General features: G+C 41.1%; 1 protein-coding gene across 2 annotated transcripts in view; it reads right to left on the reverse strand.

The window, feature by feature from the left end:
* The window catches only part of DICER1 (dicer 1, ribonuclease III), a 76,622-nt gene that overhangs the window by 25,512 nt on the left and 35,226 nt on the right, over positions 1-15,884 (reverse strand). For both annotated transcript variants that reach the window (XM_029071108.2, XM_029071117.2), the window contains 7 exons: positions 10,735-10,867; positions 8,741-8,983; positions 8,489-8,643; positions 7,091-7,223; positions 5,976-6,051; positions 4,758-4,897; positions 2,137-2,316 (listed from right to left, as the gene is read on the reverse strand). In XM_029071108.2, coding sequence (XP_028926941.1) covers positions 2,137-2,316; positions 4,758-4,897; positions 5,976-6,051; positions 7,091-7,223; positions 8,489-8,643; positions 8,741-8,983; positions 10,735-10,867 — 1,060 coding nt within the window. The remainder of the gene's footprint in view (positions 1-2,136; positions 2,317-4,757; positions 4,898-5,975; positions 6,052-7,090; positions 7,224-8,488; positions 8,644-8,740; positions 8,984-10,734; positions 10,868-15,884) is intronic.

The raw sequence follows: 15,884 nt of genomic DNA on the forward strand, positions 1-15,884 counted from the left end.
GACACCCCTCTGACCTTGTTGACCCTAAATTCATCCTTATCTCCTTCCATTCGGTCCTCTCCACTGCCCAATAACACTTCTCCTAATTCACTCCCATGCTCACTGCCCAGTCAGATGTTTCACACATTCAATTCCTTCCCTAAATGTCCTTTCCCTCTGCCCCCACCATCTCTTTCCCCTAATGACCTGGCCACATACTTCCTCAACAGAACTGAAATCATCAAATATGATCTCCCTAAAATCTCCCCTGCTCCTCTCTGATCCCTCCCTCTTTTTCTGCCCTCTTTGACTCTCCCTAGATTTCCTGCAGTAACTCAAGAGACCTCCCACCTCTCTAAATCTACACCCTCCACCTGTGCTAACCCCACCCCTTCCTTTTTAAAACACTCGCCTCCTAACTCCTTCCCTTCTTGACTGCCATTTTCAACTGTTCATTTCCCAATGCTTCTTCCCCACTGCTTTCAAACATGCTTAGGTATCCCCTATTCTAATAAAACCCTTCCTTCACGCCACAGCTCCCTCTAGTAATCGCCCAACTTCTCTCCAAATTTCTTGAGAGTTGTTTTCACCCACTGTGTCCACCTTCTCTCCTCCAATTCTCTCCTTGATTCCCTCCAATATGGTTTCCTCTCCCTTTATTGCAAGGAAACAGCCCTAAGGTAACCAACGACTTTCTTCTCACCAAATCCGACGACCTCTACTCAATCCTAGACCTCTGTGCAATCTTTGGTGCTGTAGACCACCCCCTTCACTCTGAAGCTTTATCCAACCTTGGCTTCACTGGCACTCTTCTCTTGACAGCTCCTTCTAAGTTCCTTTCTTCCTTTCCTAGCTTCTCCTCTGCCTCCCATCCTCTCACAGTGAAGGTCCCTCAAGGCTCAATTCTAGGTGCCCTTCTATTCTCTATCTGCTCCCATGGCTTCAACTACCATCTCTATGCAGATGTTTCCCAAATCTACATCTCCAGCCCCTATCTCTCTCCTTCCCTGCATTCTTGCATTTCTTCCTGCCTTCAGGACATCTCCACCTGGATGTCCCACCAACACCGCAAACATGCCCAAAACTGAACTTCTTATCCTTCCAACCAAAGCCTGCCCTCCCTGTGCCTTTTCCATCACTGCAAAAATACCAGTCTCCTCACTCTCTCACAAGCCTGTAAGGTTGGCACTGTCATCAGCCCATCTCTCTCAATCTACCCACATATTCAATCTGTCACCAAATCCCGTCAGTTCTACCTTCACAACATTGCTAAAACCCACCCTATTCTCTCCAAACTGCAACCATGCAGATCTAAACACTTATCCCATCCTGCACTGAGTACTGCATCTGACTTCTTGTCTACCTCCCGGCTTCCTGTATCTCCCCGCTCCAATCTATACTTCACTTGGCTGCCTGGATTATTTTTCTAAATAAAAAATCCATTCAGGCCACGTCTCCCCATTCCTCAAGGATCTCCACATCAAATAGAAACTCCTTACCATCAGCTTCAGAGCACTCTATCAGTTCGTCCCATCCTACCTCACTGATCTCCTACTACAGCCCAGACTGCACACTCTGCTCCTATAGTGGCAGCTTACTTACTGTATTCCAATCTAATCTATTTTGCCCCCGACCCTTCCTCCCACTAACCTGGAACTCCCCCCAACTCCAACTCTGCCAAACCACCACTTTCCCCACCTTAAAAACATTATTGTTGTCAAATCTTCTCCAAGAGTGCTTCAGGAGGACCCTGATTACACAATCTTTTGCCCTCCTCGCTCTCCCTTCTGAATGTCTATGCATTTGCTCACCTGTGAATGCTGGGCATTTGATATTTGCCTCACCCTCAATCCCACAGCACTTAGGCACATATTTCCAAGTTATATTGTCTGTCTCCTCCTCTTGACTGTAAGCTCATTATGGGCAGGAAACTTATCGCTAATTCTTTCATATTGTACTCTTCCAAGCGCTTAGTACAGTGCTCTGCACATAATAACCATTCAGTAAATACCACTGATAAAAATGAAGCTTCCCTATCCAGTCATTAATGGAAGAGTACTTTTTGTTCATCTTAAGTTGTCAAAAGCCCTGTCATTCTAAGTTAATGACTTGAGGAACGGTAAAATATTAGCATAACAACTCAATCAAAACTAATACCTGAGGTATAGGTTTGGCTGTCAGTATTCCAAAACATCTTGTGGTATCCTCAGGAGGATACAGTTTTCGCCTTCTAAAGTTGAGTTCGTCAGGTAAAGGTGTAGTTAACACCATTCCTATTACATATAGATAACAGGGTTGATCAGGTTTGGGATAACTATTCCGCAAGCACTCTGGAATCTGTTATTGAGAGAGAAAACAAACATTACTAAAAGAATGCCAATAGTTAAGTCCAACAAACATTTATTGAGTATTCACACTGCAGAGACAATAGTCTAAGTATTAGAAGTTCACAGATTTGGGGGTTGGATATGATCCTTTCCCTCAAAAAATTCGCAGATTCTCAGGGAAACTAGATATGTGAAACTAGGAACTCATCTGTGTCTAATCTGATTATTTTCTACCGTCCAAATGCTTAGTAGAGTTCTTGGCACATAGGAGTGTACCACAATTATTAGCACGAACTGCAAATACCAATTAAGGTAAATGGCATTAGGTGTGTCATTTAGATGCCAAATATTGAGTCTGGGGTGAAGGACATTTCTTCTCCTCAAAAATGATATGTTTTCCAAACAGGAGTACATTTACGGATTATATTTTTCCCCAAATGCTTAATATAATGCTCAGCACAAAGAATGCATTCAATAAACACCATTATGATTGAGCACAGAGGTGATCTTTAATTCTCCCAATACATTCAACAAGAGGACTTATACCAAGGTCTAATCTTTACCTTTTCAGAAAGACACCTCCTGTATAGGTGGGATTTTTCTTGTCCTAATTCACAGATTCACTGCCTGATCTTAAACAGAGTATTGAAATAATGAGATCAGCTAAAAAACACTTTCAACTACATGGCTGGGCATGTGTCAATACTCTGTTTTGCTTTTCAGAAGATCCTTTTATTATCTGAAGTAATTTACTAAAATGAGTACAAAAGTAACCAGTATTTTCTGGAGGAAAGAGGGAATACTGGGGAGAAGGCCTTCATAATGATCCATAAAATAGCAATTAAAGCTTGGGAAGGTTTTCAGAATAAACCACTTGTTGTTATAAAAGCAATAATCACATCATTGTGCAGGTATTTATATGGAACAGAATGCAAATTTGGCCTACATTAATACAGCAAGTTTTTACATTAGAAATTCCTTCCATCTGTTGCTTGTTTCATTTCCATCTACAGATTACTGAATTTTCAGAACTATATGGCTACACAAAACAAAGAAGCAGTGCGGCCTAGTGGACAGAGGCATGGGCCTGGGAGTCAGAAGGACCTGAATTCCACTCCATCACTTGCCTGCTATGTGATCTTGGGCAAGTCAGTTCTCTTGTCTGTGCCTGTTACCTCATCTGTAAAACGGGAGTTAGGACTGTGAGCCCGATGTGGGACAGGGACTGTGTCCAACCTGATTAACTTGTATCTACCCCAGCCGTTTACTTCAGTGCCTGGCACAAAGCTAGCACTTAAATACCATATAAGTGTTTGCCAAAAGTTGGGAAAATATATGTATTAGAAGCATGAACAAAAACTTACACTAGTGAAAAACAGATAGACTCCTTTCTATCCTGAGGAACTAGTGAATGATAAACTACTAATTGATAGAGCTCAATGCCATCATACTGTGAAGGATACTGACATAACTGTCAGAATGAAGAAAATAATATAAATATACACCCAGTTCTGTGCAGTTTTCATTATGCTTTCTGGTTAAAACAATGTTAGGGAATTCTGGAATGTTCATCCAACCTGGGAACCTGTTTGGAACACGCCTTACCTAACTACAGTTTGGCAAATCACCCTCGTGTTATAAAATAACTGGGTGCAATCTGAGATTATGAGTTAGCAAAGACGCTGTGAAGTGTCTGATAAATGAACAAACTACTCGGGCACTTTTACTAGAATGTACTTAACACTAATACCAAAACAATGGTTTGAAGCCATTGTGCAAAGTGGAAAAAGAGATCAATGTGAAACTGGAAGACCAAACAATCACTGTGTTGCTTACGGAATAAGATTGTGATACATTTCTGAAATCCCACTAAAGATTTAACTTCCTCTTAGAATCTTAATTAAATATAAAGAAGGCACTGGTGGGCCCAGAACCAAGTGTACAGCCAGAAAACACAGCAGGCAAGTGGAAACAGAATAAGAAACTCAAGGTAGCCAGTTGCAGAAGCTCCTGGCCTCAAGACTGCATAAATCATTTAACAACACTCATCAATGATTCAACCCTGAAGCAGGCTGCTGTCTTACAGCGAATCACTTCCATTCTCACAGCATACCCCAGTGGGGCAGCTTAAAGAAGAATGTCAACCCGCCTGCTTGGAAGGTCCTGAACTTGTCAGGGCTTGGAAGAGTTTACAAGGGGGAAGACGACTGCAACGGAAATGTTTGTCAGTAGAACTGGGCTTCTGCTTAATCCCTGCGGCCCCGAAGTAGAAACTGAAATCCAGAAGATATTCACCCACTCCTAGACTGGGAGCCCTTTGGCAAGGACAATTCAGGCCCTGCTGGCTGTCACTCTTGAGCTTCTTTCAAATGCTCGCTTTTGAGTCTACTGCCAGCTGCCGAGAAAATGTTAACAGTTAACAGTCTTCACCCTAAACCAACTGATACTAACTGCTTTCGGGTAGCACTGCCTTCGTTTGGTGGAGCCAGGTCTCCCTGGAACACTGGTTTCTTCTTCATCGTGTAAATCAAGCTCCTCCTCGTACTTAACAGTCTCTTTTCCAACTGGCATTAAATGATCATCCAGTTCACCTAAGAACAGGGGAAAAAAAAGAGACAGCATAAAACGAATCACCTACTAAAATTCAGCGCAACCTCATCCCACCTCCTTCATCAGTATCTCCTAGTATCTACTACTTTTCAAAGTAGTAGAGGCAGCTGTGGATCTGAGGCTCTCTGCTGTGGTTTTGTAAATCAAGGGTTGTTTCCTCACCCCAGGATTTTCCCCAGGGACGAGACAAGGGGTAAAAACCCAAAGGCAGCAATATTCCATATACAAAAACATGTTTCCTCCTCCCACAGCTCAATCCTATAGAGGGGCCAAATCGTGAGTCTGGGGGAGAGAGACAGACACAGGTGTGCTGCTGTCTATTATTTCATTCTCTCGGAGGCTTTGCACAGACTCGTCCAGTCCTTTCTCCATTCCCGTGGCCACAGAACTCTAAGCCCTAACCACTGGTAGCGGGACTGACAGTTCTCAAACAACCCAGACCAGTTATGTTCATCCAACTTTAAATAATTCTGATCCGATAAGACCAACTTCAAATAGCCGTGGTTCTCCCTTCACTTCTGCTGTTCTTTACCTGTAAGCTGAAAAAATCATTTTTTCTTTATATTTCACACTTGCTCATAATCAGGTCTCCCTCCTGTCATGCGGGGGTTATGTTCTTGATGAATACACACAACCACAATGTGCTGAACCTCAAAAGGTGTGTGTTTCCAGAAAAAAAGGAAAAAAAAAACCCACTCCCATTTTATCCAAAACACATAGGAACATTATGGGAAAGATTACTACTGAACAGATTTAATTGTATAATTCGATTAAAAAGTGCAACAGCTAAGTACAATTTTATGGGACCTTCTAAGGTACCCCTATTTTTGGCTTTCATCATCCTAGTTGCCTGCACTTTCAGGAACAGGAGACAGCCAGAATAATCTATAGGCTTCAGTTTCTATTTCAAAATGTTTTTCTGAACGGAAATTCTCCAAAATGGCTACAAGCATCTCTTTGCTTCAAATTAGGGACAAATATAACTCAAACTATACTCAACAAATCTATTCTCAAAGAATTCCTCTCACACTCTATTAGATGATTTTCAAAGATTTTTACCAATTTTGTGCAGTTTTTCACAGCAAATAAGAGCTACAACTCTCTCTGCCAGTCTTGTACAGCTCATTGGAGGACCCTGGAAATTAAATAAAATGTTAAAATTTTTTCATCAAAATATATCATGCATAATAAGCACTACATTTTTTTTTCCTTTTTTAATGGTATTTGGTAAGTGCTCTCTATGTGCCAGGCACTGTTCTAAGCACTGGGGTAGATACAAGCTAATCAGGTTGGACACAGTCCATGTCCCACATGGGGCTCACAGTCTTAATCCCCATTTTACAGATGAGGTTTTTTCCTCCAGGTTCACTCATTTATGCCAGGGCTATAAAGACATGACCTGAAAATTGTGTAGGTTTTATGGAATCTTTCGGATGCATTTAAGAACACATCATAAAAGTCCACTGCCCAACCAGAACGCATCTGGATTTAGTTCATTAAAAATATAAAGAATTTTTAATCTGGGAAAGGTAGGCTAGGAGTATAAGAATGTTTCAGGTTCTTTACAATACTACTATTTTCAGAATAAAGCTTTTCGATGGTATACGTTAAGTGCTTCCTATGTGCCAAGCACTGCACTTACCTGCTAAGCACTGCTAAATACTGGGGTGGATACAAGCTAATCAGATTGGATTTAGTCCATGTCCCACACATGAGGCTCACAGTCTTAATCCCCATGTCATAAATGAGGTAACTGAGGCACAGAAGATATGTAACTTGCCCAAGGTCAAACAGTAGACAAGTGACGGAGCTGGGATTAGAACCCAGGACCTCCTGACTCCCAGGTCCATTCTCTACCCATTCTACTTCTCTACACTACTCACAGGAAATAAAATTCCTAGATATCATTATTGTTTCCTCTGTAACATCTACAAATAGCAGCATCCTTAGAGTCTAGTCTTACAATCCAATATGAAAATTTCAGAACTAGTAGCTGAAAGACTCCCAGCCAGAAATGCTTTAAGAAAATAATTAGAAAAATTATGAAAAATATGTTTGGTACCCAGCTACAGACTGTGCTTCGTTCAGGGTACAAAGTAAATCTAGGTTTATGACATTTTTACATTTTTACTATAAATATTCAAATACACAGCCAATTCCTTATTTGAACTTACCACAATCGAGGCTCGGAGCGGTGAGTTAATTGGCAGATAAAGGGTTGAGTAAAATGTACTATCAGGAAGTTCTCTTGTTTTACATTTTGGAGCTAGATGAGTAAATGGATCACTTGGTAATCTAGCGCAGTATCTGAGGAGGGGAAAAGGTTCAAAGGTTGAGTCTACAATTAAAGGAAACTGGTAGATTCAAAGAAATTAACTTGGTTAATTTAGAAGTTTAACCTTAATGATGTGGAACTAAATTTGAAATTTGCTTAAAATTGTCACTCTCCAGAAAGTACTTTGCCAGGAGGGTTTATTTATGTTTTTTTTTAAAAAAATAATGGTACTTATTAATTGCTTACTGTGTTCCAAGCACTGTACTTTAAAGCACTAGGGAAAATACAAATTATCAGGTGGGATACCATCCCTGACTCACTTAGGGCTCCTAGCCTTAATCCCCATTTTCCAGATGAAATAACTGAAACACAGGCAAGTCAGGTCATGAAGCGGACAAGTGGAGGAGCTGCAATTCAAATCGAGGTCCTCTGACTCCCAGGCCTGAGATCTTTCCACTAGGTCACGATACTTCTCAAGAAGTAGTCAGCAGAACAGAGTTAGCATGTTGCTCCTCTGTGAATCACTCTGGGAATAGAGCCCAGTCCCGTGATGCAGAAAGTGAGCAGGCTCGTGATTTCCCATCCTCTGAAGTTTACAAAGCATAGTAGACTGGTAGACTGGCCTTCATAAGTCCAAATCCTGGTTAAGTGACTCAAAATCATTCATACTTGCTAAAAGAAAAACTCATCTTCTCTTCATTCATTCCTCAATCATATTTACTTAGCACTTACTGTGTGCAAAGCACAATAATAAATGGTTAGGAGAGTACAATATAACACCACATTCCCTTCCCGCAACAAGCTTCTCTTCCTACCTACAGAGACAAAAGTATCATCAGGACCTAGAAGTGAGCTGACTGATGGCATAGTAGAGATCTGACTAAAATACAAAGTCTCTTTTTGACCATTCCACCCTCCCCACAAGGATATAAAACAGCCGCAACCCTTTTCTTGTTACTTATTATACAAGGATATTAGCTTGGGGTGCCTGGTCTATGTTGAGTTGCAAGAACACATTCAAATCACCTTCATCATCATCACCATCAACGGTATTTGAGTGCTTCTTGTGTGCAAGAGCACCGTACTAAATAGTTGGGAGATTACAATACAGCAGGGATGGCAGGCACACTCCCTGACCACAACAAGCTTAGAGTCTGGGGCGCGGGGAAGACATTAATAGAGAATCAAATGTTACTTTCAGATTTGGGGCTGCAGTTCTGAATCTCCCAGTGCTATGCGGTAAAACCTCAAGCACTGCAATCTTTAAACCAAAACAAAGAACGACTGAGGACTATACCTATTGATGTGTCCTATAGCCGTGTTAATGGTGACTCTTGGACTGCCATCATCTGGTCTGAGCACATAGGGTGGGAAAATGTCATCATCATCCACCACCGGTTCTGTTTCGGTTTCCCCAGGATCGACTGACTTGGAGCACTTGTTTCTTAAGATCTGAAAATTTTTTTGTTTTTTAAAAAGAGGACTCATGAGACCAAAAATATTCCTTTGCTCTACCAGGAAACAGTTAGTTCTCTTTTTTGATCCCTACCTTTTCAATAGCTTTGTAGGTTTTGAGATCTTCTTCAAAAGTTACGATTTTGTCTGAGTCTGCTAACATGATGTAATTGGAGATCGGTGCCCTAGCTCTTCCTTTGGACTGCACGTAAGAGCGGTACTCTGTGGGCAAATCAAAACGAACCACCAAGTTGCATTTTGGTATGTCAACTCCCTCTTCTACTATACTAGTTGCAATGAGTAAGTTGGTCTCGTGTGCTCGAAATTTCCTAAGCACCTAGTAAAAAAAGAATGAGGGAAAGTTCTTAGAAAGAAATGAGACATTTTAAAAAACGCAAAGCAATCATTAGGACCAGAGTTCCCATTAACACAAGTCCAAAAACTTAGATTCCAAGATCACAGCCATGCAATGACACTGAAATTTGGAGTGTGAAAATGTGCACAAACGTTTTAACGGGGTCACAAATCCAAGAATCACAATGCCTAAAATCAGTGGTATTTACTGAGCACTTACTGTGCGCAAAGCAACCGTTCTAAGAGCTTGGGAGATTACAATACTTGGGAGATTACAATACAAGAGTGTGCAGACACACTCCTTGCCCAGAAGGAGCTCACAGTCTAGAGGGGGAGATAGACAATAAAATAAATAAAATTATAGATATGTACATAAGTGCTGAGGGTGGGGTGAATGAATATCAAGGGCTCAAAGGGTACAGATCCAAGTGCGTAGGCGAGACGGAGGGGAGAGGGAGTAGGGGAAATGGTTTAAACTGGGGAAGGCCTCTTGCAGGAGATGTGACTTTAATAAAGCTTTCAAGGTGGGGAGAGTGGTGGTCTGTCCTATATGAAGAGGGAGGGGGGCTCAAATTGCTCTAGAGCCTAAAATGGCACTAAACCAGAAAAAGAGTTTAGAATTTAAAATCATCAATGTTAAATTTGTGTTTTCTTGAAAGGGGTCCAGATTGAAAATATTTAAACAAACTACGGAACAAAGCAAGCTCTTTCCACTCAAAAGAATTGGAAATAACTGTTCCTGCATAACGTCTTTATTTGCCAAATATGGTCTTAAAGGTCTTAGTTTGGGTATTAAAATCTTAAGTCTTTTGGCTTAACACTTTGCAATGGATCGCTGTTGCATTTCTGTCAACTGCTCACTTTTTCATCTCTGTCACTTCAAAGAAGTTTAGATTTATGCAGTTGGATTTGGAAGCTAAGTTCTTCCAGGAAAGAATCACTAACCCATCTTTTTTTGCAAAGGGATGGAGAGGGTGACACCCTTGGCAGTTTGGCTAATTTTTTCCTTTAGCTCCCACTTTGGGAGCTATTAAATTAATGACCTGAGCTAAGCTGGGTTATGACAGCCAAAAGTAATCAGGACCCTGATAAATCTGATTTAAGGTAATCCTACTACTGCATTACCTTTCAGCCAATTTAATAAGAGAATAGCTAGTGTGAAAAATTTTAAACGAGTTTGAAGTAAATTATTTCAGTATTTTTCAACCAATCAGAGCTCTTTGAAAAGAGGTGGCTTCTGAGCTTGGGGCCTTAAAAAGGGAGATTTCATTGAAAGACAAAAACGGTATAAAGCTGTACCCGTGTCATATTTCTTAAAGCATCCCAAAAGAGAAAGGACTTTCAACCAAATCACAGCAGAAAGTCGGTTCAGTCAGATACTAGAAGAGTGTCCAACTGAAGGATGATGTTCAAAACAGGAGCTAAGAAGTTCTTAACCATTTTGATTTTCTATGAAACAGTAGTTCTGTGCCATCAATAACCCACTAGAGGAAAATGAAATGGTTGATGACATGACAATTAAGACAAGAAATTGGTTTTACAGACAATTCTTCAAGTTCTGACTGCATGATTCAATCTACAGCCGTTTCAAGACACAGATGTGCTTTGTATGCATAAACCATCTGTATTACAAACAAATGTGAAGAACTGTCGAGAATGGAGTTACTACAGGCAGTCCGTCTGTGAATATCCAGAATGTTATTGTTACTATACAATTATTTTAACTTAAGTTACCTCTTCCTGTTTTCTAAATTCCACTTCCATCTGTTTGTTTCGAGGTTGATTCTTTCCAATGCCATGGCCAGTTATAAAATTGCTGCTGATATAAGCCAGTTCTGGATCTTGTTTGCCAGCTTCCTTTATCAATCTAAAAAAATTACAGATTTCAAAGTTAAACATAGTTGAGAAAATTAAAGAAAACCTTTTGTTATTTAAGGTCTATATTAAAAATGGAAATTGTACATACAGATGGCCTTGGAATGCTTTTCTAAAAATAACGACTTACAGAGAATTCATTCTTTAAATCTCAACCAAGCATATTGTAGAGGGATGATGTGGAAAAAATTACCTTTAAATGCTTAAACAGATTACCTATTAGCAGTTCATACCAAAACCCTACTTTAAATGTTTATATAGGTTCTGAGGGATAGAGGTAAACGGCATTAGAGACGCAGTGTAGCTCAGTGGAAAGAGCACGCATTTAGGAGTTAGAGGTCATGGGTTCTAATCCCGGCTCCGTCACCTGTAGCTGTGTGATTTTGGGCAAGTCACTTAACTTCTCGGTGCCTCAGTTCCCTCATCTGTAAAATGGGGATTAAGACAGTGAGCCTCAAGTGGGACAACCTGATTACCCTGTATTTACGCCAGCGCTTAGAAAAGTGCTCGGCACATAGTAAGCACTTAACAAATACCAATATTACTATTATCAGAGTAGCTGTGGGAATAAATATATTCTAAGGTTGACTGAACAGAAAAAAAGTCCTCCATGCCTAACTTTTCTGTGGCATTACCGAATCTACAGCATAAAGATAAAATTGGGTTCACTTTAAGGTCACCACAAAAACATTAAGCTTTTTTGAATAAAGCATGCTCATAACACCATAAGGATCGGCAAGTTCATAACACTATAAGTATCGGCAGAAACTATCAAATATTCCTCCTTTGATTCACAGCAGAAAGACCTAAACTTGTGATATGCCCCAGGCTGATGAATTCATCTCCCAACTCATTGAAGAAATTCCACCACCATTTTAAATAGCATGCTCCAAATCTTTTTGGGGGGTACATAACTTGAGGCCTCAGAGTTTGGAATGCACTAGAGTAATGCAAATTATATGGCTAATCTAATTTAAAAAAAAACACCCTCATCGATGTGAATCACTTCTGACACCTAATGAAGAGTCTACAGATACTCAGATAAACGAAACATTTATCCAAACAGCGCACTGTCTGGCAGAGGCAAGGATTCAGTGTGCCTAACAAGAACAGGAAATAAGATAGGAAGCAGTCAGGAAAGCGGAAAAGATGGAGACAGGAGAACAGGAAAAATGCCATTGATGTGGCAGGCTATGACAAGGATCAGTTGCTGGGAAGCCTGGGCACTTAGAATTAGCCCCTGCCACTGCTGCAGGGATTAATTTCTCAATTAATGATATTTATTGAGTGCTTACTGTGCAGAGCACTGAACTAAGCTCTTGGGACAGTACAACAGAGTTGGTAGACAATCCCTGCCCCCAAGGATCTTACAGTCTAGAAGGGGAGACAGACATTAAAACAAAATTATGAATCTGTGCTGAGGGGCAGAAGGTGGGGTGACTATTAAGTGCTTAAGAGGCACAGATCCAAGCACAAAAGCAATGCAGAAAGGAGGGCCAATAGGCAAATAAGGACTTAGTCAGGGATGGTCTCTTGGCGGGCCCAAGGCTTTGTTCGATTGCCTGGACACTTCAAAGCACTGAAGGCAGGATACAGCAAATGGAGTCCTGGATACTGGTAGCAAACCTTACAGCAACACTGAAGCCCACAGGCACCGATAACCCTCAGCAGCGTGTGGACAAATGCAGAGAGGACACACTAAGCGCTTAATAAATATGACTGAACATACAGAGGCAAACACAAAGAAAGGAAAGACACGTATTTAGAAACAGACAAATTTACAAATGCAGAGCCCCAAAAAGACTTGAATGCTATGGGCAGGGAACATATCTAACAGTTTTGTTATACTGTATTCTCCAAAACACTTAGTACAGTGTTCTACAGACAATAAGCATTCGATAAATGCGATTGATTGAACATACAGAAGTGTGAGAGCCAGTAAATGAGGGATACAGAGAGCATGAGGAATGAAAAGGAGACAAGGGGAGGCAATGAAGACTGAAGAGTAACTGGAAAGAGGAAGGTTGGAAAGATAAAGAAACAAGTAACACGATTCACAGAAGAGAATTTAAAATCCTTGGATCTTGAATAAGCCTCAGTCTAATATTCGATGGCTTTGGCTAAATAGCTTAATGCATCTAAAACTGCCTCAATGATCCACTACGAAATGTTCAGTTGATAAACTGCAACATGAATTTCTCCAATTCATCTGCTGGAATCACCTGAAGTGTAAGTAGCACCCCAGAGCAAAAGAAAGAATAATAATAATTTAAAAAAAAATGCCACTGATCACTGCTTATATTTTCTCTAGCAGTTATGGGGAACAAAAACAAATACTAACGTTTGATTTAAATTATTACATCACACTTTAAATTCAGGATTAACATCAGGGTCTGGATGCCTCAATTTAATAATATTCTACATATAGTACATTCTTCTGGCTTAGCATGACTAAAACATTATTTGCAGTTCAGAGAAAGGTAGGTTTTATTTCCGGAGCATATACCCAGATAACATTTTGTAGAAAGGATTGCTTTTTACTTATTTTTATGAGGATTTGGTTCACTTTGAATCACTTTGAAGGAGATTAATCACTTTGAAGGAGACAGTTGTGAAGTCATTTTTAGTTGAATTTTTTTTTTTTTGGCAAGGGAGGGTTGTTGTGCTAAATTGCGTTAGGAAAACAACTGCTAACCTTCCTTAGCGAGGAGCAAAGACCATGCATGAACTTTGCAATGTGTTGCACCCCTACTCACCCACTGACCTCCTTGCACCAGTGAGAACGTGAGTGGCAGAAAAGTGAGAGCATAAGGGTCACTGCACAACCGGCTAGCACGTTGTGGGCAAGGATTGTCTCTTTGTTGCTGAACTGTACTTCCCATGTGCTTAGTACAGTGCTCTGCACACAGTAAAATAAATACAATATACAACTGAATGAATTAGCAACTCATCTGTCAGGTTCTTGGTCCTGGAATCTCAGGACTGAGATTCAACCATCAATCCTGAAGGAAGACTCCATGATCATTCATTCATTAGTATTTATTGAGCACTTACTATGTGCAGAGCACCGTACTAAGCGCTTGGAATGTACAAATCGGCAGCAGATAGAGACAGTCCCTGCCCACTGACAGGCTTACGGTCTAATCGGGGGAGACAGACAAAAACAAGAGCAATAAATAGAATCAAGGGGATGTACATCTCATTAAAACAATAGCAATAAATAGAATCAAGGTGATGTACATCTCATTAACAAAATAAATAGGGTAATACAAAATATATACAAATGAGCGGTTGAGCACAGTGCTGAGGGGAGGGGAAGGGAGAGCATCCAGCTCCAAACTCCTCTTCCTTGGTCAGATAGATTCCACCCATAACAATTCTCTCTTCCCTAATTGTTTGAAACTTTGCTATTTAAAAGGTAAGCCTTAGAGAGGCAATATTCTGATTTCTAACTCTACCTACTGCTAATAAATACACAGCCAGAAAGAGAAAGAGGTGCTTAGGAGGATATCATATTAAGCACTGAATTCCATTAGGTAGAGTGGTTATCCTTATTCTTTACTAATTGAAGGAGAAAGCTTCATAAGTTTAAGCCCATGACTTTTTATAAAACTACATGCAATTATCTCGAATAGGAAGTGATTAAGAAAGTAAGTCATGATCTCTAGCCCGTGCAAGGTAACTTTGGTCTTAGACTGAAACTACCGCCGACTACCTCCGCCACAGTTTTCAAAAGCAACACCTCAAGAAATATTTGCAAAGTGTTCCTCCGAAATACGGGTGTACTGGGAACCATCGTGTTGTGGGAATCTTTTTCCCACAGCTTTAAATGTAATTTAAGTTTCCAGATCCAGAGCCACCTGACAGTGATGATGATACATGACAATCTACCTTTCAGGTAATCCAAAATTACAATGTAGATCACAATGGGGACATCACTATTTCTACACTTTCTTGATCCCTATGAACCCCAAACTGGGTCCCGTCCACCTATTTTCCCAGACTTTCTCCACACTATCCACAATTATCCCCCCTAAACCACAGATTGACATCTCCCATTCCTAAGCAGCGTAGCTCAGTGGAAAGAGCCGGGCTTGGGAGTCAGGGATCATGGGTTCGAATCCCAGCTCTGCCACTTGTCAGCTGTGTGACTGTGGGGAAGTCACTTAACTTCTCTGCGCCTCAGTTACCTCATCTGTAAAATGGGGATTAACTGTGAGCCTCACGCGGGACAACCTGATTACCCTGTATCTATCCCGGCGTCTAGAAGTGCTCGGCACATATTAAGTGCTTAACAAATACCAACATTATTATTATTACAAGCAGGGATCACAGCACCACAGGGGTTAGTGGGCAGGGGTCACATCTACCACTTCTATTGTAGTGTACTTTTCCACGTGCTTAGTACGGCGCTCTGCACACAGTAAGCGCTTGAGAGATATCATCGATTGATTGATTGCTGCTCTCACCACCTTCTGACAGTAAGGGGGCAAAAAAGTGTTAGGTGGTCCCAGCCAAGTCCTGGAACCCCCTCAGAGGTCAGATACCGAAACCCTGGACTCCACTTCTTGCTTCAAAAGCCAAGGTTCATCTCCACCCAAACAGCTACCTTACTGCGACAGGCTCTTGTTATATCCCGGCTAAGACTACCGTGTCAGCCTTCTCTCTGATCTCCCTTCCTCCTCTCTCTCCCCGCTCCAGTCTATTCTTCACTCCGCTGCCCGGCTCATCTTCCTGCAGAAACTTTCCCTCTCCTCCTTCCCCTCTCCCATCCCACCCCCTCAGCACTGTACTCGTCTGCTCAACTGTATATATCTTCATCACCCTATTTTTGTTTAATGAGATGTACATCACCCTGATGCGATTTACCATTGTTTTTAAGAGATGTTCCTCCCCTTGACTCTACTGCCATTGTTCTTGTCTGCCCGGCTCCCCCGATTAGACTGTAAGGCCGTCAAAGGGCAGGGACTGTCTCTATCTGTTGCCGATTTGTCCATTCCAAGCGCTTA

The sequence above is a fragment of the Ornithorhynchus anatinus genome, chromosome 1 (genome assembly GCF_004115215.2).
Source record: "Ornithorhynchus anatinus isolate Pmale09 chromosome 1, mOrnAna1.pri.v4, whole genome shotgun sequence".
In the NCBI taxonomy this organism is placed as follows: Eukaryota; Metazoa; Chordata; class Mammalia; order Monotremata; family Ornithorhynchidae; genus Ornithorhynchus; species Ornithorhynchus anatinus.